The sequence below is a fragment of the Schistocerca piceifrons genome, chromosome 5 (genome assembly GCF_021461385.2).
Source record: "Schistocerca piceifrons isolate TAMUIC-IGC-003096 chromosome 5, iqSchPice1.1, whole genome shotgun sequence".
NCBI lineage: Eukaryota > Metazoa > Arthropoda > Insecta > Orthoptera > Acrididae > Schistocerca > Schistocerca piceifrons.
This window is the reverse complement of record NC_060142.1, coordinates 283,932,927-283,959,034: the sequence shown is the minus strand read 5'-3', so window position 1 is coordinate 283,959,034 and position 26,108 is coordinate 283,932,927. Positions and strand designations below refer to the sequence as shown.

At 45.7% G+C, this 26,108-nt stretch overlaps 1 protein-coding gene across 1 annotated transcript in view; it reads right to left on the bottom strand.

Annotated features, from left to right (window-relative positions):
* LOC124798944 (uncharacterized oxidoreductase YjmC-like) overlaps window positions 1-26,108 on the bottom strand; it is a 218,943-nt gene that overhangs the window by 177,426 nt on the left and 15,409 nt on the right. The window contains exon 2 of the mRNA XM_047262478.1: window positions 4,380-4,568. Within this exon, the coding sequence (XP_047118434.1) occupies window positions 4,380-4,568 (189 nt within the window). The remainder of the gene's footprint in view (window positions 1-4,379; window positions 4,569-26,108) is intronic.

Below are 26,108 nucleotides of genomic sequence, written 5' to 3'. Positions count from 1 at the left end.
GCAACTTTTTCTCCTAATGAAGCATCACTTGAAAGCATTCTTTCTTTTGCAGCTAAGTAAAGTCCTTTATCGACTTCATGTCTTTTTTCTAAATCTTTATGATCACGATAAGCAATATCATGTCTTTTACAAGCCTTGTCTAGTGGATTAATTCTTGGATCACTACACGCTAGTCTTTCTTCAAGTTTAGTGAATGGCCCACAGTAATTAAATCCCGGTACATGCATTACAGGCATTGGTACATTATTTAAAACCCAATTGACCAACCCTTTACTATGTTTTTCACTCTTTCAAAATGTATGAGGAAGATTATTCAAAATTTTAATCAAATATGGAATGCCTTTTGGATTGTTGATAACAAAATCACTAAATTTATTTTTCAACATTTGCATTATTCCAAATTTTTCATTATGCTAATTTTTATTTCTAGCTGGTTCTTCACCATGAGTAACTGTTAATCTATCAATTAATTGCTGAATATTATCCATCAAAATATATTCAGTTGGTGTTTCTGTATATTTTTTAACTAAGCCTTCATCTTTTTTCTCAGGTGAACTAGATTCTATAGTTAGTCTTCTCAAGTTTGGAAAATAGTCATCAACAATTGGCTTTATCAGATATTTATATTTATTACCTCTACTTGATCTTATTTAATTTGGATTATTGTCAGAATACAATGCTCCTGAATTGTATAATATATCTGCATAATTTGACAAATCTACTCCATCAAATCTTTCATCCACATCATCCATAGTAATCTGTTTTTCAGTTAAAATACTCATTAATACGTCAGTTCCTGCACATATCTTTTCGCCAATTTTTAATTTATCTCCTTCAAATGTTACTGGTAATCTTGCTATATATTTAAAGGTACCAACAGGTCTTAATCCAAAAATAGTATCTTCACTATGGTTTACATATTTTAGCATTCTTTTGCATATTTATTCTATATATCTTGAATTTCTGATTCATTTAGTGTGTAGTCATATTTTCCTGGAATATCATCAGACCAATTGTGTAACTGTAAATCCTCAAGATTATGATATGGAATCATTTGTTTTTCAACTTCTCTATTTTCTTAAATAGCTTTCAGAACACTGTCACCTAATCCTTCAATTCCTTGATTGACTTGTGCTTGGCATTGATAACTGGTTGACCTTCTTTTTCAAATTTTTCATACTCTGTTCTTGGTTGTTTTTTCCATTTTTAAACTCATCTTTTACTGTTCTTTTGCTCTCCTGTTCTGTTTAGCTTTTTTAACGATTTCTGGGTCGTATTTTGCAAACATTTATTAAGAATAAAAAACACTGATTAAAATAGCTTTAAGTTTATGTTGTTTTGAAATGTTGTATTTTATTTCTGAACTTTCCGTCATTTGATTTCCTAGTCATGTCTATTGTTAAAAATTCAAACTGGCCATTCCAACATCTGCTAACATTTCTTTAAATTCATTAAACTTTAAATCTCCTCCAACAAACTTATGGCAAATATGATTGAAATTTATGTGATCTAGGCTAAAGATATTAAAAAACTTAGGTAATCTCTTATTAGTTGTTTTGGTATCTTCGAGTAGGTTTGAGCTAAGTAAAAACAATGTATTCCTTTGTGCCTACCTCTAGTAAAATACTCTCTAACGATATCTTGGTTCTCTAGAATGAAGCCCTCGAAGACAACAACTGAATTGTCTTGACACTGACCCAATGGAATAATTTCATCGTTATTGTCGAGAAAGGTAACAATTTTTTCATTATGCTTATCTTCAATTTTTTCACATCCTTTCATAAATTCCGAGTATATTAGGTGATCTAAACCTTTTGAGTGAATGTACTAATGATTAATTTTATTCCAATTCAGCCATCTAGGAGCTAAAATATAATTATCAATCATCAATGTAGTTTTTTGACGTTAACTCGACCCAATAATTGCACATCAAATAGAATTAGGTAGAAGTTTACCATGTTTATTTTTCGACTTCTTTTCTGGAAGTCTTATATTTGGCTCCCAATCCGGTTTGGTCATTTATTAATAAAAAAATTTATAGTGAATGAGTAGACTCTTTCAACTGAGTGGTAAGTCATCTGTTCTGAGAAAATGATTGACTGTACCAATACGAGACAGCTTTAGTAGTGTTGCACTGGTTGGATTTTATTCGTCTTTTCTAACTCCAAATATTACATCGAGAAATAATAAACTTTACTGTGATGGAGAAATGATAGAAATTCCAGTAGGTGACTACAGTTTGAAAAACTTGGGAAAAATTATTCATTTGAAGAAGCCAAATAATCACATCACAGCAGACGAAATTTTAAACAGAACTGTTACCAAAAGAGATGTAAAATTGTATATGGACATAAAAGTGTGCTTGAATTTAGTAGTAAAATTGTTGAGGCTTAAGAAAAAACTGTTACTAAAGATGTTCCTAAAATTATTCCATTTGAGTTAATCAATATAAATTTCAATCTTGCTGATGGAATGTTTGTAAAGCATACTGATCATTTTCACAGAGAAACTAATATTATTGCTTCATTCACGCCTAATGCAATATTTGGTGGGCCAATAATTCACAAACCAAATAATCCTGCAAATATTCCAATTGTTGATCCAGTTCAAGACTTAGAAATTACTGTAAATGACAAAAATGATAATTTGATTGACTTTAATGGTGCTTGTGTGACAGTTATTTTAGAAATTTCTTAATATTTTTTATGCTTAAATAAAACATGAACAAAGTCGAAAGTTATCAGTTTTACTCAATCCCTGTGAATGAGAAGACTAAAAATAATTTGAATCTCCCCAACAAGAACACAGAGATTAATATAAATATTGGAGATGGTTGGGTTCATCCTAATCATGCCCAATTATACATGAACTTCAGTATTATTGGAACTCATGGTACAGATTATCCAACTTACGATGGAAAATCCAATAAAAACATAATCGATAATTATGTAGCAAAACTGTTTGATGTTATCACCATGTAGAAAGGTAACAATATTTAGTCTAGAATGGAATTTCCTTTTATTTCTTCATTGGCTCTTATTCGATTACTTTGACTCTAGCCAATGAGTTAACCATGGAAGGCCATATTCTTAATAACGGAAAGATAAAAAGTAAGAAAAAGAAGTACTTTATCCATTAGAAATATTCAGTGGATTTTTTAAAGATTATAAAGAAACAATGTGGGAAGGAGATTTAACAGTAATTTTTACATGGTCATCAAGTGCTGGAGATCCTATTTTTCGCTGGTCAGATCGTACCCAAGATGAAGTTGAAGATGTGACCATGCTTCCAAAAGAGGAAAACATTGTTGTAGAATCAATGGAAATTCGTGTTCCTGTTGTTAAATTTGCACCAAAATATTCGCTTAAATTAGAACAAGATAGACTTAAAAATCCAGAAACTCCCATATCTTTCTTTGAGCCACAAACTGTCGAGATTGCTGGATTGGATGAAAAAAGAAATTCTGAGTTAGATATTACAAATTTCTATAACTTCGAGGAATTTGATATGCCTTATTTCATCTTCGTTGTGAAATTACAGAATATATACTTGAAAAATGGAAGAAATTAAGCTTTTCCTCAAGAACTGTGGAATCTAGATCCGCCAAATATTATCTAAAAGCTTATGATACTTTCCTAGATTTTAAGAGAACTACACAATTGAATGGTGACATTAATGTGAGTCCATTCAATTTCATTCAAAATTATTCTATCTATGTAATAAATATATCTAGAAGAATGAATGTGTTAGCTACTCAGAAAACAACAATGAGGTTGTGTGCAACTTTTAATGAAAAAAATTCCGAAAGATACACTTATGTATGAAGTAATGAATGGTAAAAAGAATTTGACATGTGACACGCAGGACCGAATTTTGTTTGAAAATTTTTGAACATTTTTATTTTCGTGGGTGTGTTAGTTTCCATTCGTTTATAAAAAATGTTAGTGAGTAGGTGGCCAATGTGCTCAGCCTAGTCGTTTATAAGAAAATAAAAAAACATATTAGATTATCAGCAAGTGCGCTTACTACTACCAACTTTTGAGATTGAATAAGTTTTGCATTAGATTCTGTTAAATTTGGTTTTGGTGCATGTCACTTTTCCAGGCTGCAAGTCAGTTATATCAAAAGTTACATTTATAAGATTCCCCCTTCACATCCCCACTTGGATTAAAATTTTGCAATCACTCATCACCCCTTGTCTCATCTGTTAACATGGGGGCAACTCAAAACAGTGCCATGCTCTCTCTAGACATGGGTACCATACCATTTCAGTATGCATTGAATCTAACACCAGCTACGGACGACAAGACTTCAAGATGCTGTTGTGAAAGCTAATGGGGAACAGGAAAGGAGAAACAAAGGCAGATGCTGAGACTCACATTTGGCAGTGACCCATCCTATGCCGGTCTGCTTGGCCTTCTGGATGGACATGTGCGTGCAGAAGTTGCCTACGATTGCACCCAGTCCGTTGTTGCCATCCACCCACGCTGTTGATGGCGTATCATTCAGAACACATGGCTCGGCATTGGGCATGCATGTTCCATTCTTTACGTCCTTCACGTACATCTCTGTGGACAAACATGTGTCAGGTTACAGAAATGAGCTGCGAGAAAAAAAATGATATTCAACAGACATATGGCTGTATTTTCATTGGGCATACATTTACCCATCTTTGCATCCTTCACATACATCTCTGTCGACAAACATGTGTCAGGTTACAGAAATGAGCTGCGAGAAAAAAATGATAGTTAACAGACATACGGCTGTATTTTCATGGAGTAAGCTGCCATCGGGCATGCATGTATCCATCTTTGCATCCTTCACGTATATCTCTGTCGACAAACATGTGTCAGATTACAGGAATGAGCTGCGAGAAAAAAATTATAGTTAACTGACATATGGCTGTATTTTCGTGGAGTAAACTGAGTGCCTATTCACACTTTCCTTTAAGGACACAACAAAAGTCCCCTGTGTTGTTTCCTTCTCCCTTCTTTACCACGTGAACAGAACCACAGAACTATATATATGCAGCTAATTGTGATAGAGGCCAAAGATCTCATTCACACATGTGGTTTCAAACGTGGAAGACAATCTTCATGTGTGCACTTCACACCTCTCACGTCACACCATCATCTTAATTTCGAGGAGAAAGACGGCAGGTTATGGCAAGTGGGAACACGTAAGTTATCTGTAGTGTATGAAATGAATCTGTGTGTTTTTGATATCACAAGTAAATACATATTATGGCAATAGGAGCATTTAAACAGTCTATATGTTGAAGGAGCTGCAGGCAATAGTGAAAGGAAGAAACAAGAACCTTCCTAGTTGCTGTTCCATATCATTAGTTTGTCGATGACTGGAGTGTGCCTGGGCTGGATGTGAAGGCTTGCAGTACATGTAAGGAACTGGAGCATCATTTTATTAATCAATTCTACAATTGTGTCACGGACTTCAGGTTCCACATGACATATGGCTCCTTTCGATAACTGACTTCCAAACTTGGGGAGGATTTGCCAGTGGCATGTGATACACGTCAGTCCACTGCCAGGATAGGCAGAGAGGCTCAGGGCAGAGATGGTTTGTTCTGGGAGTCGCATTACACAAGCAGTTTTTCGTATAATGCCGAGGCCATCACTCAAAGTATTCGTATAGTGTGCAATGACGAGCACCTGATCTGGTGTGGAATCTTAGTTTTTACAAGTTGTTCCAAAAGGTCAAAACAAATCTCAAAATAACTTTGTTTTCTGCTAACAGATCGTCTTCCTAGAATGCTGTGATGGAGGAAATCAGCCTCTCTCTGCATTCTGTAAGAGGTGACGTAGCTGCATCGCGCTTAGGAATTCTTTTCTGTCCTTGTAAGGCGATGGGCCGACGTCCTGGTACCCCTTAGTGTAGGGTGAGCACGCGTCTAAAAGACTGTAAGAGGGCTCCTCATTGGTTCACCTTAAAAGATAGCAGATGACAAAAGTCTAGTTTCCAAGAAATTCGGAGGTAGAGACTAGCGTATTGGCTGAAATGAAAAACTTAACCGAAGGATGGGAGTATTACACATAATTGTTTGTGAACTCGGACTGAGGACTTAGATTATTGGTTTACATTCCAAAACTTTTCTGGGTGGTCAAGGGTGGATGGAAATTGTGTTGACTGGTAGAATGGAGAGACCTCTGAAGAGAGAACTTCACCTCGGGATTCTGAATAGAAGACATCGACTGGAGATTTTGAGTGTAGCATTGGATCTATACTTCACATGCAGATGTAGAAAGATGTTCCTGCAGTCGGCAGCTTATGTCTTGCAGACTGCGACAGAACACAGCGTTCTCAACACCACAGAATGCTGAATATGGTGAGAAATTGCAGCTTAGGTGAGCAGCGTCTGTGTTGTATATGTCTGGGGTATTCGTCAGGAATTCCTCTTCTTCCCTGGTCTGATGATGGCTAAGCACAGGTGCTGTTCCTAGAGAATCTTATTTTGTTTGCAGAAGTTGACTTCTCGTTTTGTGTTGCTATCTTAGTTCTCAGTTTTTTTTTCTTCTTCACTGCCAGCAGTACTGACTGTTTTTCGTTGGCCAGTGCATGGCCAGTCTTCATTGCTTCTCAGTGTGGACATCAGTATGAATAGCTCAGCGCGTTAGTTGCAGTGTAGTGGGCGTGGCTGCCTGGCCAGACAGCATCATGATCTCAACGATTCTCAGCAGTGTCTTGGTGATATGAGACACTTTGTTGATGGCAAAGCGATGAGGGCAGCCGGATCACCTGGTGACAGTGGCTGCTGCTACATCACAGGGTACAGCAGCCGCTGTTGGGAGATTTGTTGCAGCATCAGCACGGATGGCAGTTGGAGCACTTCTACTGCTGCCACCTGCTACTGTGTTGTCTTTTGTGTGGCAGCGAGATTTCCCTGTGGCGGGATCAACACTGTGCTGTCTCAAGCATGATTTTTGGTGGGCAGGTGCCGATCTCTTCTGCTTTCTGGGGTGGAAGTGGTGGTGACAGCCTCACTGACCAGCTTCTGCTTTTGCTGTTCTTTGGCCACTCCACTGCCCACGTGACTAGGAGCAGATGTCAGACAGAGCAGTCGGTCTTCTGTTTGTGCAGCATGCCACTCAGTCGATCTACCACGGCCTTAAAGTACTGACAGCCACAGTAACTTGGGACATGCATTCTGCCACGGTTTCTTGCATGTGGGTTTTTTGTGTCCTTGGCAGTGGCTGTTCACGCTTGCATGAGTGCTTGTACAGTTAACGTGATCTTGAGGGAAGGAGCAACAAAAGCACTGAGGCAAACCTCTCTTCTTGCATAGCAGCTCGACAATGACTGTGGTGTTTTCAGCTGAAAAAAACCTATTGTTGTACAGGTTATCAACAGCGATCACGAGGATGGAGAGAGACTCTTTCTGAGTCTGGTGGCCCCTGGCACACTACGTACTGCAAATACCAGGTCCTTCAGTACTTCTTCAAAGAAGTCCAAGATTTCCGAGCTTGAAAACTACTTGAAGACCACCTTGATGAGTTTTCCTGGAATGGTGGCGTGTATATAAAATGGCAATGACGGCGCTGCCGCCTCGTTCATCACCTTTCGGAAATCTGCACAGTTAGTGAGTTGTATTTGACAGTGTAGAGCCCTGCAGTCTTCACGATGTAGTTTGCCATCGTCCACAGCTCGAGGTGTGAAAGGTTCAAATGGCTCTGAGCACTATGGGACTTAACTGCTGAGGTCATCAGTCCCCTAGAACTTAGAACTACTTAAACCTAACCAACCTAAGGACATCACACGCATCCACGCCTGAGGCAGGATTCGAACCTGTGACTGTAGCAGTCGCGCAGTTCCAGACTGTAGCGCCTAGAACCGCTCGGCCACCATGGCCGGCGACGTGACAGGAAATCTTTGTAATCCTCTTCATATCAGTGAGGTTGGCAAGTAGCTCCTGTTCTGACCGCATAGCTGTGGTGCCAGGTGGGAGCTGGCAAGGTCTTCATTTGGCTGCTGCCTTCATGACAGCTAATTTGGGCTGCCTTCCTCACCCTGCTATACGTTCTGCGACTATTGTTGTGTCGGTGGGTCAGGACCACTAATCGCCAGGAAGGAGTTACCGGTTTCTTGGCAGTTGGTGTAGAATGAGCCGCACACTTCCATGTGACTCTCCTCCAACCGCCATTCGCGCCTGTATCAGCTGTTGTTGGTGCAGAGGATCCACATACTTGGACGCCAAAAATGTCCAAACACATCCCATCACACATGTGTCAGCCAAAGCTCTCTTCTTGCCTCCAGTTGTGGAGATCATGACCCACTTTCTCGCCTGGGTTGATTTCCTGCTCTCAAGTTGTGATTCCGTCCTGGAACAGCTTATCTGCTCTTGATCAAGGCGAAAGAGCACTATCTGTGCATCTCTTCTCATCCACCCATCTTCCGACAGTTTGGAATTGCGAACCATGATATCTGGGTCGTTAAATTTTTCTTCTTTGTCATTTACGTCCACGTCCGCGTTCTTAACCGTGTCTTCTCGGTTGAAGGGTCGGATGGGGCCATCGGCAGCACGAGCTCCAACGGAAGCCGATTTGCCACACCCTTTGCTGCGTTGAGCGCCCTTAAGAACAAAGGGCGCATCGGCGCCACATTTGAGGTTTTGGAACGCGGGGCAGCTCTTCAGAAAGCCACATGACATATCAGAAGTGGAAACATCAGTTCGTCCCTTCGTGTGCACGTCCGTAACTGTGTCCGCAGTTGGGTGTGCCTCTTTACTCAACGCCGTCACACTTCAAAATGGGCGACAGAGAATGGCAAGCAGGGCATGAAACTTGCCAAGCGTTTGTAGGAGCGTAGTTAGGGTCAGGTAGGTTCTGCGAATCTTATGATTTTCTCGCTTAACTGAAGGCTCATTCATGACTCAATCAGTGATGCTATTTGCATGACATAGTTTTTCATTCTTCTGGAGCAATCAAACAATCACTGTGTCTTTATATGATTCCAGTTCTGTCCCATTCAGCCGAACTATCTGGTCGTATCAAGTCCTTTAAGTGTTAGATTACAGCTGTTCCATTTTGTTGTTGTGGTCTTGAGTCCAGAGACTGGTTTGATGCAGCTCTTCATGCTACTCTATTCTGTGCAAGCTTCTTCATCTCCCAGTACCTACTGCAACCAACATCCTTCTGAATCTGTTTAGTGAGGTTGAAGCGGGAACGTGTTGTATCTCCGCTTACAGTCGATCATGTGCAGTGAACCGGCATTTATCGCCGCGCCCACGCACTATGCTCATGGGAGAGGCTCTGTGGCAATAAATGACTAAAGCGGTTCTGGACAGGACACATTTATTTTTCCTGCCGTTACAATAAATGACAAATAATATACTTCGCTAATGTCTGCCTATATAGGCGCGTTGCACTGGCGGCACGGCTCGGTCACCGATCCCGGAGGGTGTACACTCCAGTGACGAGCCGTGGCGCGACCGCGTGGACCGAGCAAGACAAAAGGCCGCGTCACAGAATGTTCTGCTCTTGGCGCGACCGGAGGCGCCGTAACGTCCGCGAAGAAACGAAAGACAATTTAACGGCGACTGCGTTTACGACCGCGCGTACGCATTTACGGCGGAGTCACGTTGACTCGACGCACGTGGTCCGCGACGGAAGAACTGGGGAGACGTGTGTCGCGTCGCGTCGACTAGCTCGCACTGGTGGCAGCTTTTTCCCGTGCGGTCCGGTGTGCGACGCACCGTTGCCGAAATTCCGCATAACGGTACAGCTGCCCCTACTTGTGTCGGCAGTGCAGTAGTTCAGCCCTTCGTGCGTTGGACGGTGCTGCCGCCACACAGATCCCCCCTTGGAGAGCGGAGCTCCGTAGCTGCGAAAACGCGGCGATCGTTCGGTGGCGTGCGTGTGTTTAAAGTTCGTGCACTGCGTGATGGCAGTGCGGCAGCTTTGGCGGGGGTCGGTCGGCGTCGGAAGGGCGGCGGCCCGTGACGTCAGCGCGCCGGACCGGCGAGCGTGCGGTGGGCGTGTCCTGGCGCTGGCGGCTAGTGACAGCGGCAGCAGGCACTGGCTGCGACTGTCCGTAGCGATGCGCGTGAAGGCGCGCGTTGCAGGTCATTGGTGGCGACGTCTCGAAGGCGCTTGCGCGAGTGCGGTACCGTCGGAACTCGAACGCGGGTCCGGGAGCTACTACGGACAAGCCGGGCGGTGTGGTGCGCGATGTCCGGAGCTCGACGGAGAAGCGAATGAGGTAAGCTGGCGCGGGTGCCGATCCGGCCTCAGCGCCCGATGCGGCGGAGGCAAAAGACGCGAACGCGGGTCCAGGAGCTGTGACGAACGCTCGACTGGAGTTACCGGCCGAAGGCACTTGCAGCTGCAGGTCGGGTCTCTACAGCGGACGGCGGCTCGTGGGCGCCGAATTCTGACGGCGTTCGGTGGCTCGGGCGCGTGATTGCCGGTTTGGGTGTCGTGGCGCGCTGGCGACGCAGCACGGCCGTTTGAATCGGACGCGGCGGCCGGCGCGCGTGACGTAGTCCGCTGGCGGCTGTGGTGGGGGCGACCGGTGCGCCTGTGGTGGGCGCGGTCCGGGCGGCCGTACCAGCTGCCTGGGCGTGGTGGAGGGAGGCGCACGTGGCGGCACGATGACAGCAGGCTGCGGCTGTGCGTCACCGGCGGCTCCGGGTGCGGGTTCCGTCTGACCGCTGGCAGAGGGCGTGTCGTCCGTGATCAGATCTTCTGCCGGGTCGAAGAAATGCGTGGCTGATGGAGCGGGCAAGACGTAGGCTGGTTTGACGCGGTCGACTGACACTGTCGACGGCTTTCCGTTGCACTCGAGGACCAGCGTTTTGTCTCCTCGGGCGATCACGCGGTGCGGTCCACTGTAGGGCGGTCGGAGAGGTGGCCGTACTGCGTCGGTACGCAACATGACGTGCGTGCAGCGCTGCAGGTCGGCATGGACGAATATCTTCCCGGTGCCGTGCCGCGTCGGTGCGTGCGCTCGGAGGCCGGCCATGTGACTGCGCAGACGTTCCGCCAGAGTGGGTGCCACGGCGTCGCGTGGGAGACTTGCATCTTCGACAAAATCACCCGGGATTGTCAGAGATTGCCCGTAAACGAGGTCGGCAGGTGACGCGCCGATCTCCTCCTTCGGCGTGACTCGCAGGCCGAGCAGCACCAGTGGGAGCGCCTCTGGCCATGAGGTGTCGTGGCAGGTTAGAGCGGCTTTGAGAGTCCTGTGGAACCGTTCGACCATGCCATTCGACGCCGGATGGTAGCTGGTTGTCCTGTGTAACCGGGTGCCACACAGTCTGGCGACGTGCGTGAACAACGCGCAGTCAAACTGGCGGCCGCGATCAGTTGTCACGTGACTGGGACATCCGAAGCGTGCCACCCAGGTGTCGACGAATGCGGTGGCGACGGTCTCGGCTGTGACGTCCGCGGCGGGCGTTGCTTCCGGCCAGCGAGTGAAGCGGTCCACCATTGTTAGGAGGTACCGCTTGCCTTGTGAGAGACGAAGCGGGCCGACGAGGTCCACGTGGACGTGTGCAAATCGGCGTGTCGCGTCCGGGAAGGTGCCCACGGGTGCGTGGGTGTGCCTCCCAACTTTGGCGCGCTGACATGCGGTGCAAGTGCGCGCCCATTCGCGGCAGTCCTTCCGAAGCCCGGGCCAGACGAAACGCGCAGCCACGAGCGTCGCAGTGGTGTTGGTGCCGGGGTGTGACAGTCCGTGGACACGGTCGAAGGCACTGCGTCGGAATTTCTCCAGGAGAAACGGTCGGTGCGTGCCGGTTGAGGTGTCACACCAAATCTTCCGTGCGGAGCCGGGGACAGGCACCAGCTCCAGTTGCAGGCCGCTGGAAGTGTCGTGACGGAATCGGTGTAGTTCTTCGTCACTCTCCTGTACTTGGGCCACGTCCTCAAAGTTCACAGGGGGTGAAATAACGGCACACGCTCGGGACAAACAATCGGCGACGATATTGTCTATCCCCGAAATGTGTCGAATGTCAGTCGTGAATTGCGACACGTACTCTAACTGCTGGAGTTGGCGCGGTGAACACTTAGTGTGGTTGTTCTCGAACGCGTGGGTAATGGGTTTGCGATCGGTGAAAATGATGAACTGTCGGGCTTCTATGGACGGTCGGAAGTATTTCACCGCCGCGTACACCGCAAGCAACTCTCGGTCATAAGCGCTCCAAGCACGTTGCGAATCGGAAAGCTTTTTGGAGAAAAAACCGAGAGGCTGCCAACTCCCGCCGACGCGCTGTTGTAACGCCGCGCCGATGGCGGCCTGGCTGGCGTCCACGACTACAGCTAAGTCCGCGTCATGTACCGGGTGCGCGAGCAGCGTCGGTTCCACGAGATTCCTTTTTGAGTCCGTGAAGCTCTGCTCCATTGCGTCTGTCCAATTCACGAGGGTCTTCCCTTTAGAGATAGGACCTTGTAACGCCTTAGTCAGCGGCTCTTGCACCGCTGCGGCGTTGGGCAGGTGTCGACGATAAAAGTTCAACATGCCGAGGTAGCGTCGTAATTCTGTGTGCGTCTGCGGACGCGGCATGTTCTGTATTGCCTTAACTTTCTCCGGTAGCGGTGTCGATCCGGTGGGCGTAATTAAATGGCCGAGGAACTCAATTTCCGTCACGCCGAACTCGCATTTAGCGGGGTTAATGACGATGTCGGCTTCACTCAGGCGCTGAAAGACGGTCGTTAAGTGGCGGCGGTGGAGTTCGGGCGACTTGGAATACACCAAGATGTCGTCGAGGTACGCGAAGCAAAATGGCAAGCCTCGCAAGACGCCGTCCAGGAACCGCTGCCAAGTCTGGGCAGCATTCCGAAGACCGAAAGTCATAAACAGGCTTTCGAAAAGCCCAAAGGGCGTTACGATGGCTGTTTTTTCGATGTCTTCGGGCGCCACCGGAATTTGGGTGTACGCCTTTGCGCAGTCAATCTTGCTGAACACCGCGCAGCCCGCCAAGGCGTAGCTGAAGTCTTGAAGGTGTGGGACTGGGTATCGGTCCGGCACCGTTCGCGAATTAAGGGCGCGATAGTCCCCACACGGGCGCCACGAATTGTCTTTCTTGGGCACTAAATGCAACGCCGATGACCATGGGCTGCTCGATGGTCGCACGATGCCTTGCCGCAGCATGGCCTCGAACTCTGTCTTTGCTGCTGCGAGTCTGTCCGGCGCGAGTCGACGTGGGCGACACGATGTGGGGGGTCCGGGTGTGGTTATTATGTGGTGCACCGTCGAATGTTTGATGTCTCTCGGTGCACCGGCTGGGCGGGTGAGGTCGGGGAATTGTTCCAGAATGTCAGCGTACGGTCCGGGGCACTTCACGGGTTTAACGCTGTAGTATGCAGCCTGCCGGCGCTGTCCCGCTATCTTTAACTTAGTCGTGGCGTCGATGAGCTGGCCGTTTGCGATGTCGGCTAGTAGCCCGTAGTGGCCGAGAAAGTCTGCGCCCAGGAACGGCTCATTGACGTCGGCCACGGTAAAAGTCCACGAGAACGTGCGCCGTAGGCCCAGATCTATATTGCGGCTGTGTGTGAGGTAAGTTTTAATCGTGGAGTTGTTCGCCGCTGTAAGGCAGAGTGCCTCGGCCCGCCTGCGGTCTCGTAACATAGAACGGGGGAAGATCGAGAGGTCCGAACCCGTGTCGACGAGGTACCTCACGCCTGCCCCCCGTTCCGCAACAAACAGACGCTTCGATATCATATTGCAGCCGGGTGCGCCTAGGTCCGGTCGCAGCTGGCGTTTGGGTGCGAGCAAGGAGCGCGGCACCTGGTTGCTTCGTTGCCGAAGCGGGCGTGGTACCAGCAGTAGCCGCTTTGTGCGTGCTGTGACGTCGGCGGGGTACCGTTGGAGCGGCTGTTGCTGCGTTGCCGGCTGCGCGAGCCACGCCGCCTGTCGCCCGGTCTGCTGCCGCTGCGGCGCGTGCTGCCCTCTTGCTGCGAGCGCGCCAACCGGTCGACTTGCGTCGAGAGAGCTGCCACGTGTGCCGTCAAGTTTTGCACTAGCTGGTGCAGGTCGGCATCCGATGCGGGTGCGGGAGGCGCTGGCCGCCACGGAGGTGGGGGGACGGAGTCGTAAGCTGCCGCAGCCGCGGTGCTAGGCGCCGTTGTCAGCGCATCGTGCACCCTGTCGGCCAAGTTAGCGACGGCGTCCAGCTGCATCTCCGTCTGTGCGGCTATCACTGCCTGCACCTGAGCTGGGAGGCTGCGCACCCAGATAGTGCGCAACAGCGAATCTGGCACCATATCGGACTGCGCGAGGCTCCGCAAGTGACGCAGGAATTGCGAGGGCCTCCGATCGCCGCATTCCTCTTGCCGCAGCAGTTGGTGCACACGCTGTTCCTCTGACGACGAAATCCGCCGGATCAGCTCCTCCTTGAGCCGTTTGTAGCTCGACTGCGTCGGTGGGGCGGTGATTATATCCCGCACTTCGGCCGCATAGTTCTGGTCCAGCTGGCTCACCACGTGCCCAAATTTCGCCAGGTCGCAGGTCACGTGGTTGCTCATAAATACCGCCTCAACCTGGCTGAACCACATCACGGGGTCGCGCGGCCAAAAGGGAGGCAGCCTGATCAATGCCCGTCCAGCGCTTGTCGGCGTTCCGGCGGTCGTAGGAGGCGTCGGCGTGGCGGGGATTTGCGCGCCAACATTGTCCTGAGCTGTCTGCGGCTGCGCGGCGTCCGCGCGTGTAGTCCGTGCCTGTAGCTCATTCTCTAGCCTCGTGTTGCGTGCGAGCAGTTCTTCGACGGTCTTTCGCAACTCCTCTAGTGTCGCCATCTTAGTTCAGAGTCGAATCCTCGTACAAGAGGAAAGCACACAGTGAAAATAACACAAGGGAAACACACGAAAAGAAAAAAATAACACTAAGCAGTCCGCGATCAAAATATACGCACACAAAAACAATACAAAAAAGTTAGTTAAAAAAAAAAATTACTACGGAGCACTGTTCGGCGCGGGCGTATGCGCGCAAGCCTACTCGCGGTTCCACGTCTCTCGTACCGACGAACGTTTGTCACCACGTGTTTTTTTAGCCTCAGATCACGTCGGGGTCACCAGTGAAGCGGGAACGTGTTGTATCTCCGCTTACAGTCGATCATGTGCAGTGAACCGGCATTTATCGCCGCGCCCACGCACTATGCTCATGGGAGAGGCTCTGTGGCAAATAAATGACTAAAGCGGTTCTGGACAGGACACATTTATTTTTCCTGCCGTTACAATAAATGACAAATAATATACTTCGCTAATGTCTGCCTATATAGGCGCGTTGCACTGGCGGCACGGCTCGGTCACCGATCCCGGAGGGTGTACACTCCAGTGACGAGCCGTGGCGCGACCGCGTGGACCGAGCGAGACAAAAGGCCGCGTCACAGAATGTTCTGCTCTTGGCGCGACCGGAGGCGCCGTAACGTCCGCGAAGAAACGAAAGACAATTTAACGGCGACTGCGTTTACGACCGCGCGTACGCATTTACGGCGGAGTCACGTTGACTCGACGCACGTGGTCCGCGACGGAAGAACTGGGGAGACGTGTGTCGCGTCGCGTCGACTAGCTCGCACTGGTGGCATAGAGGTGGCAAAAAATAACGCAACTGATAGAAATAACCGGTTACTGAGAAGTAACGGTTACTGCGATAACCGTTCCTCTGATTCTGGCAGTTATTTCAATAACTGTTTAGTGTCAACAGTGCCTCGCGCCATCTGTTGACCGAAGATCGTACTGCGCATTTGGAGGCGTTCTATAGACCATGGGAATAACTGTGAGACTGCGCGCCATCTGTTGATAAGAACTGTGTACTATTTCGTGGGCCTTCGTTACTTTTAGCATAAACAATTAAATAAAGTTAATATCCGAGCCGTGGCTGATAGGAGCTGCAGTACAGGCATTAACAAGTACGGTCGTTCCCTTAAGCCACCGCCTTACGTGTTAATTTAGCTTGGACGGGTAGTACAAGGAAAGTTACTAAGGAATTCGAGCGACTATGGAAATAACTTTCAGAGCCGGTATTCTCCTCTGGCAGTTATCGTTATTGGCTCGTAGTTCTAGTTCTCTGGTAGTTATCGGGCTACCACCACAGATAACCTGGAAGCTGGTAACGGAATAACTGTGTGTCTAGACGTTCCTGACTCGGTGACTCCAGTTAAAGGTCGTAGTTCCAGGTGATATTTCCAGAGAGGATAGTAACTGGAGCGAACAAATATTTTCGTACTGCTACGGAAATAGCCGCTGGCCATCACGAATGACAAATAACATGTCAGAAAGTATAACATAATACAGTGGAATATAATAATTATTATCCTCATCATTTGTCAGGAGATTGTCAAAATACGTGAATATATCACAGTAACTGCTAATATTTACAGAATTGGTACACTGACAGAATAAAACACAGTTACGTACTTTTAATAAATTTATCGTACACAGAATACCCAATCTTGACTGTTGCAACCAAGTGCTGTCAAAACTAAAATACAGCAGAATTTTTACCTAAGCTGGTCTATCAGTCTCTGTTACGATATTCATCTACAGAGTAGTAGGAGGGGTCACTGGAAGCGTCTGATTCCACCCGTCTGCTTCGTCGTAAAGGTGTTGTGGTGTGTGAATGTCATTACGGCACGGTGTTTATGAGTTGGTTTTTGTGTGTGTGGGGGGGGGGGGGGGGCTGTCGATCTAGGTTGCAGTGCCGGAATTTGCTGGTGGTAATTAATTTTTTTTTTTCTAGCTGTGATGTTTTGTGTATTTATGAAGTATTGAATGTGATTTAATTTATGTAGGGATGATTGATTTGTGGACTTTTGGGATTGTGGTTTTATTTTTCGTAGTTGTAGGTGTTGGTTTTTTGGCATCAGTAGCTGTGGTGGACCTATATAGGTCACCGGATAATGACCGATTCCCATTTTCATAATTGTGTGTGTTGATGTTTTAGTATCGTCATCTGAGGTTGACCTATGTAGGTCAAGGGAAATGTCTGATTCCAATTTTCGTACTTTTAGTTGTGGGTATTGGTGTTTTGGTATGGTCACCTATAGTTGACCTATATTGTTCAAGGGAAGTGTCCGATTCCTGCAGATTTTTGTTGGTGTAGCACAGTGCTGTATTTTTTTTCTTTTTGTTCTTCATTTTGTGTTTTGGGATCATGGTGTGTTTTTTTTACTAGCTTGTCCTCACCCTAAAACCCCCAACTTCCCGCAGTTGTCCCATTGGTTTGATTGCATTTTTGGTGGGAAATGTTATTGTATTATTTATATGTATCTTCGTGTTTGTTGCCATGTGTATGTAGTGACGTCATACACACACTTAAAATAGACATTTCCGGCATATTGATGATGGGTGGAATCAGACACTTATGTATCAAATAGTCATTCAAACACACTGTAAACCGTGCCTTATCTGAAACCAAGTTTTTAATGGTTGCTGACTTGCTGGCAGCTTATTGAAAATGCATGTTCCTGAATATTGGACCCCTTTTGGACCAAGGTAAGTAATTTTAGGTCTTTATGTAGATTGCTGTTCCCATTTCTAGTACTGATATTATGTATTAAGCTATCGGTTGGAAATACTTGTAACAAATTTCATTAAGGAATAAATATACTAGGAAGCAGTGGTTAGAATACAAAGTTCCTTGAACAGGTTCCAACATGATGTTCTTGAATTGATACCACAAACTATTTTCATTACACGCTTTTAAATGCGAAAAACTTTTGCTACGTTTGATGAGTTACCACAGAATATGTTCCCTTACGAAATAATAGAATGAAAAAATGTGGTATGCCCTTCCCAACTGAATTTATTATCGAGTTGTAGTCCCAGAAATGTAACACTGTCAACCTTTTCGATCTGCATGTCTTCATATGTTATAAACATGCTGTCGCTGGAGAAATCGAGCAGTTTGCAAATCTGACATAAAACTTGGATTAGCGTACTCACACTTTCCCCAATAGGACTAGCTTTTACAGCACAGGAGTAAACGAATCTGTCACATTACGTATATTTTTTGTTGTATTACAAGGCTGTACACTTTATTCTATTATGTGAGCAGCACAAGAAATTAAGCTTCGAATTTAACCTACAGTACTCAGTTTACATATTACTTCATACTTAAAAACGCACGTTGTTAACATTTTACTTAAACAGTGCTTTGGCGAAGTTCCGCGTACTTTCTGTCGCAGCTGCGAAGATAATATTTCTAATAGCGACCGATAACCTACAAACATATAATCTGAAACACTAATAATCGTTCTAACATCAACTAAAATGTACCCGGAGTTAATAAGCTGAGGTTATGACACGATTCATACGACATTCCTGCTATTTCACACTACTAGCAGTTATACTGATAACTAAACTGATGGATTCCAACTATGTCGTTATTTAACTGTCGGAGTTATCGGTATTCGCTAGCGAAAAATAACTTGGCAGTTATTAATAACCGTTAACGATAACGGTTATCAAAGAATAACTGGAACTGTGATAACGGTTACTCCAGAATAACCGTTTGGCCCACCTCTATGGTGGCAGCTTTTTCCCGTGCGGTCCGGTGTGCGACGCACCGTTGCCGAAATTCCGCATAACGGTACAGCTGCCCCTACTTGTGTCGGCAGTGCAGTAGTTCAGCCCTTCGTGCGTTGGACGGTGCTGCCGCCACAAAGTCATCCCTTGGTCTCCCTCTACGATTTTTACCCTCCAAGCTGCCCTCCAATACCGTATTGGTGATCCCTTATGCCTCAGAATATGCCCTACCAACCGATCCCTTCTTCTACTCAAGTTGCGCCACAAATTTCCCTTCTCCCCAATTCTATTCAATACCTTATCATTAGTTATGTGATCCACCCATCTAATCTTCAGCATTCTTCTGTAGCACCACATTTCGAGAGCTGCTATCCTCTTCTTGTCTAAACTATTTATCGTCCATGTTTGACTTTATACATGGCTACACTCCATACAAATACTTTCAGAAAAGACTTCCTGACACTTAAATCTATACTCGATGTTGACAAATTCCTCTTCTTTAGAAACGCTTTCCTTGCCATTGCCAGTCTACATTCATATATTCTCTACCTCGACCATCATCAGTTATTTTGCTCCCCAAATAGCAAACTTCATTTACTACTTTAAGCGTCTCATTTCCTAATCTAATACCCTCAGCATCAACCCATTTAATTCGACTACATTCAATTATCTTCGTTTTGCTTTTGTTGATGTTCATCTTATATCCTCCTTTCAAGACACTGTCCATTCCGTTCAACTGCTCTTCCAGGTCCTTTGCTGTCTCTGACAGAATTACAATGTCATCGGCGAACCTCAAAGTTGTTATTTCTTCTCCATGGATTTTAATACCTACTCCGAATTTTTCTTTTGTATCCCTTACTGCTTGCTCAATATACAGATTGAATAACATCGGGGAGAGGCTACAACCCTGTCTCACTCCCTTCCCAACCACTGCTTCCCTTTCATGTCCCTCGACCTTTATAACTGCCATCTGGTTTCTGTACAAATTGGAAATAGCCTTTCGCTCCCTGTGTTTTACCCCTTCCACCTCTAGAATTTCAAAGAGAGTATTGGAGTCAACATTGTCAAAAGCTTTCTCTAAGTCTACAAATGCTAGAAACGCAGGTTTATCTTTCCTTAATCTATTTTCTAAGATAAGTCGTAGGGTCAGTATTGCCTCACGTGTTCCAGCATTTCTGCGGAATCCAAACTGATCTTCCCCAAGGTCGGCTTCTACCAGTTTTTCCATTCGTCTGTAAAGAATTCGTGTTAGTATTTTGCAGCCCTGGCTTATTAAACTGATAGTTAGGTAATTTTCACATCTGTCAACACCTGCTTTCTTTGAGATTGGAATTATTATATTCTTCCATTTCCCATTTTAATAGTTGTGAATTTTCATGTTCTATGCCTTTTTCAAGATCGAATAGATCCTTTGATTATTTCTTGTTCATTTATATATTAGTAGGGAACATTATATAAATATTGATTATTTGTGCCAGTGTTTCACTTCACTTCACAATTACATGATACCCCTGTTAATAGTCTTTTGTGAAGTGCAACACCCACCCCTGTCCTATTAGTTATCCATTCTGCTACAGTATTATTAAAGCAACGATGTGAGTATCGGCCAGTTCAGCCGATGCAGATCATTCTGACATCCACAGGGGTACGTCAAAGCTCAGCTGACCCTCATACGTGGAATCTTAGAGTACCTGGTAACTTCTCGGAAGGTGTAATTGAAGGCGTGTTGCGTAAGAACCAGTAGTAATCACTATTCATCATCGATCACCCTTAAAAAATTTTGAAACCAATATTAGTCCTCTAAAAGAAGCTCTTTTTGAAGAAATGTCACGTTTCCCTCTTCTTCTGTCCACTTATCCCTTGTTACCCCCCTTAATGATATGTGTTCTTCTTCTTGTATTTAAACTACCTCGTCATGTAGTGCAGCGACTGCAGAGAAACTGTGGATATAAAAGAATAAACATCCTTTAAGCATATTGAAAGGCCTCAACACACAAGAGCGACAAATACCAAGAATAAGGCATATACCAACACAATGCATACTGAAATGACAAGCAGGAATTTTGGTATAAGATGTAAGGAACATATCAGATGCTACGAGGACATGCTGAAAAACAATAACTCCGATTTTTTACGTGAAAACCCTTTAATCATTTTAAGGAAACTAATCATTATTAACATTGCACTTTTCATTCTTCACGTCTACCAAATTATTTCTCAACGTAATCACTCGGGCGACGAATACATTTCTCCCAATTGAAAACAGTTTGTTGATAGAGTCAATGTAGAATGTTCTACTTTCTTGACGGAGTCGCTACTTCACCTCTTCTTACACCGCTTCATCACTAATCGTTGACGGTAACCGAAGACGTCGGATTGCTACGCATAACGCAGTGCTCGTCTGCGGTCTATATTGTCACGCTGAAGGAGAGCGTACCCCATGTATGGACGAACTTTTTGAATTCTAAACTCGATTATAACAAGGTGTTCCTCAAACAATGACATAGTTACATTACACACCAGCATGTTCTACCCTACTAATTTGCTGCCCTCTACTGGCAGAGGGCTGCAAATATCTAGAAATGATGACTAAAAATGCAGAATGTTAATACGGCTTATTTTACTTCACATCAAAAATTCGGAGGCATTAGTTTTCAGCACGGCCTCTTAAAAGTATTACACTAATCATTCCACATTTGCAGAACTCTTAAAGCAAAATAACCATCATCACATTGGGTGATTCAGAATTCCTATTACAAAGTTACAGGTGTTGCAGAGGGGACTCAGCACAGCAGTATTTTGTGGTAAATAAACCACGTCCGGAAATGCGCCGTTTGGAAGATAACCGATTTGAAATGAATGTCAAAAGATACACTGCACATGTATCAACCAACTCGTACCTCCGTGATCTACGAGGTGTGATTGGAATGTTTTAAGAATGGGCTTGTAATTGTACAATGGTGGTACTTACATGCTACTGTGATTCATCTCCTTCAAAATAGTCCCCTTCTGACTGTACACACCGATTCCAATGGTGTTTCCATTTTTGGAAACATTCCTGGAATTTTTTTCCTGAAGTATGTTAAGGACGCTCTCCATACCGAGCGAGGTGGCGCAGTGGTTAGCACACTGGACTCGCATTCGGGAGGACGACGGTTCAATTCCGTCTCCGGCCATCCTGATTTAGGTTTTCCGTGATTTCCCTAAATCGTTTCAGGCGAATGCCGAGATGGTTCCTTTGAAAGGGCACGGCCGATTTCCTTCCCCATCCTTCCCTAACCCGAGCTTGCGCTCCGTCTCTAATGACCTCGTTGTCGACGGGACGTTAAACACTAACCACCATCACCACCACCACCACCGCTCTCCATATTTGCCTGGATGTCTTCAATCGAGTGAAATCGCCCGTTTCAGCGAAAATTTCAGTTTAGGAAACAGGTAGAATTCCGCAAGGGCCAAATCAGAGGAAGCAGAGGAATTTTGAATTTGGTCAAAAATTCAACGATGGAGAATGGTCGATGAGCCGGAGCATTGTCATGGTGTAGCACCCAACTCCTGTCTTTCCACAATTCAGGCCTTTTCTTCTGCACCTTTTTGTGCAAACGCTCAAGGACACATTTGTAGTATTCCTGGTTAATTATCTGCCCTCCAGGGGTAAATTCATTATGCACAATACTGGTAGAATCGAAACAAAATCACCAGCATTGTCTTCACAGAGTCTGCCGTGCTTTTTTCGGTCATGGTGAACCTGGAGTCTTCCACTGCGAGGACTGCACTTTGGTTCAAAATGTTCAAATGTGTGTGAAATCTTATGGAACTCAACTGCTAAGGTCATCTGTCCCTAAGCTTACACATTACTGAACCTAAATTATCCTAAGGACAAACAACTAGCCGCACAGTCCATGACTGCAGCGCCCTGGACCGCTCGGCTTATCCCGCGCGGCTGCACTTTGGTTTCAGGATCATATCCATATACCCACTATACGTCACCTGTAATTACCCTGTTTAACAAATATGGGTCTTTTTAGTCCGATTAATCAGTTATTGCCACATTTCAAGTCGGTATTGACTCTGGTCACTTGACAACACTTTTGGAATGAATTTTGCGCACACTCGACGCGTGTTAAAATTGCCTGAACTGCATAGAAACGTAAATTAAGTTCATCAGCCATCTCCCTAATTGTAAGTCCACGATCAGAGCGCACTAAGTCGCGAACTTTCAGAACATTTTCATTCGTTTTTGAGGTGGAAGGACAGCCGGACCGTGGTTCATCTTCAAATAATTCGCGGCCATTTTTAAATCTGTTTAACCAGAAAAAACATTTGACTGACTCGTACATTTACCTCCAAAAGCTGTTTTTAATAGTTCGTAAGTCTCAGAAGCTGATTTCTCGATTTTAAAACAAAATTTCACACAAACTTGTTGCTCCGTTTTTACGTCCATTTTCACAGACAAAATCCGGCAACAGGTCCTAACAGACCAGCACTCAACCAGCTGCCACGACGAACTGAATACAGGAAATGCAGTTTCCTGTCAGAGGACGCTCAAGGACAAGCCAATGACTCACATCCCGCCCTCTGTATACCTGCCCGCCAAACCAGTAAGCAGTAGCGGATCCATTATTAAAACTTTCCAATCACACCTCGTACAACATATCCTCAGAGTGGCGACCGCGAGTTTCGTTGCAGAAAGTGTATCTGCGAACAGTGTTAACACACACATTGTCCAAAAGTCCTAGAATGTCCCGAATGACCTCTACTGCAGGCATTACATGGGCAAGGAGATCGTCCTGTGACTCTACAAGTGTCTCATAAGCAGTACTCTTTTTGTAGCCCCAAAGGAAAAAGTCCAAAGGTGTTAAGTCATGCAGTCTTTGTGGCCAACAATCAGTCCATCATGACCTGTACATCTGTCCCCGAATGTTCGGTGAAAGTGAAAAGTAGGCCGGCACGCCATCATGGTAGAACCACATAGTCCAATGTGTATGTAATGGCACATCCTCCAAATGCTGCACCAGTATGTTTTGCAGGAAGGACTGGTTAGATGGGATGGTAGAATACACGGATCAACCAGACGACCATGCATAATACCAGACCATACATTAACACTGAAATGATATTGAAATTCATGCGGATGTGTGGCATGAACGTTTTTCTCATTCTAAATGTGGCTGTTACGACGGATGAGCTCATTTCTGAAAAGAATGATTTGGGGAAAGCCTGGACTATTGACACAATGGTGTAGGAACTATGTGCAGTGATAGGGATGTGGTGCAGATTCAGGTGGACCCATTGCCTGCACCCTCTAGAGGTGACAGGGATCAAGTGGCTTTTCACGGAGAACTCGCCAGATGCAGCTCTGGAATACATCCAAGGACACTGTGATGTTGCAGGTACTCGATATACAGTTCTGATTGAACAGTTGAAGGATTTCCTCTTCCATGACAACAGTGTGGCACGTCCGGCAACGACCACAGTTTCCCGAAGCTGTTGTTAGTATCTTGTAAAAAAAGCATGTGATGGACGGGCACGAACCAGAAGCCGTTTATGATACAGACGTTGTGCTAATCGACTATTCCACCCACTTTCACCGTAGGTGAGTAACATGTCGGTGTACTCGGGAAACATGTTCTCTGCCATTCTGTAATACACAGTTAGTGGTGACTGATAGACATCTGCTTCAGTTCATTAGGTTGTTCTCTGACGACACGTGACTTGACATCGCATAAGACATCACGTGACGCGAGACATCGACCTCTGTCAATATCTATTCCCTCCATCGCTAAAAGTCGTGTATCCTCCAAACGGCGTATTTCCGGACATGGGTTTACTAACAAATGTACAAATATTGTTGCCCTGAGTACCAAATATTGCTGTTCTGAGTCCCCTCTACAACTTCTATAACAGTAATAGGAACTCTGAACCAGCATAAGCAAGACATGAAAATAATCAGAATAAGTAATCAATACAAGAAAACTACACATCAAAAGGCCATAGCAGAATGGAAGTGACTGATATATGACAAACACTCACTGCCAAACCTACTCAAAGAAAGCTCTCTCTCTCTCTCTCACACACACACACACACACAAACACACACACACACACACACACACACACACACACACACATACATAATCTTTGGCCATAGACATCATAAAATGGAAGCGTAGGGCAAAAATGTGGAAACACCGCGAGAAATGCATACTTGAACGTAAAAGCAGATGCCAGACAAGTGTACAAGCTCCGCTCTCGTATTTGGCCACGAACGGCACCTGTGCAGTGTCCTCAACACATTGCAGGCGCCAGTCGTAATCAGAACAGTGTTCAGTGTAGTTATGAGTCTATTATGTCGGAGCTAAGCGAATTCGAACATGAGCATAATGTTGGGGCTCATCTGGTGGGTTGCTTCCGTTACCAAGGTAAACGAAGTGTTTGGTGTTTCAAGATCATGTTTTAGAAAGAATTACACTACTGGCCATTAAAATTGCTACACCACGAAGATGACGTGCTACAGACGCGAAATTTAAGCGACAGGAAGAAGATGCTGTGATATGCAAATGATTAGCTTTTCAGAGCATTCACACAAGGTTGGCGCCGGTGGCGACACCTACAACGTGCTGACATGAGGAAAAGTTTCCAACCGATTTCTCATACACAAACAGCAGTTGAACGGCGTTGACTGGTTAAAGGTTGTTGTGATGCCTCGTCTAAGGAGGAGAAATGCGTACCATCACGTTTCCAACTTTGATAAAGGTCGGATTGTAGCCTATCGGGATTGCGGTTTGTCGTATCGCGACATTGCTGCTCGCGTTGGTCGAGATCCAATGACTGTTAGCAGAATATGGAATCGATGGGTTCAGGAGGGTAATATGGAACGCTGTGCTGGATCCCAACGGGCTCGTATCACTAGCAGTCGCGATGACAGGCATCTTATCCGCATGGCTGTAACGGATCGTGCAGCCACGTCTCGATTCCTGAGTCAACAGATGGGGAAGTTTGCAAGACAACAACCATCTGCACGAACAGTTCGAAGCAGTTTGCAGCAGCATGGACTATCAGCTCGGAGACCATGGCTGCCGTTACCCTTGACGCTGCATCGTAGAAAGGAGCGCCTGTGATGGTGTACTCAACGTCGAACCTGGGTGCACGAATGGCAAAACGTCATTTTTTCGGATGAATCCAAGTTCTGTTTACAGCGTCATGATGGTCGCATCCATGTTTGGCGATATCGCTGTGAACGCACATTAGAAGCGTGTATTCGTAATCGCCATACTGGCGTATCACCCGGCTTGATGGTATGGGGTGCCATTGGTTACACGTCTCGGTCACCTCTTGTTCGCATTGACGGCACTTTGAACAGTGGACGTAACATTTCAGATGTGTTACGACCCGTGTCTCTACCCTTCATTCGATCCCTGCGAAACCCTACATTTCAGCAGGATAATACACGACCGCATGTTGCAAGTCCTGTACGGGCTTTTCTGGATATAGAAAATGTTCGACTGCTGCCCTGGCCAGCACATTCCCTCCTAGATCTTTCACCAACTGAAAACGTCTGGTCAATGGTGGCCCAGCAATTAGCTCGTCACAATACGCCAGCCACTACTCTTGATGAACTGTGTTATCGTGTTG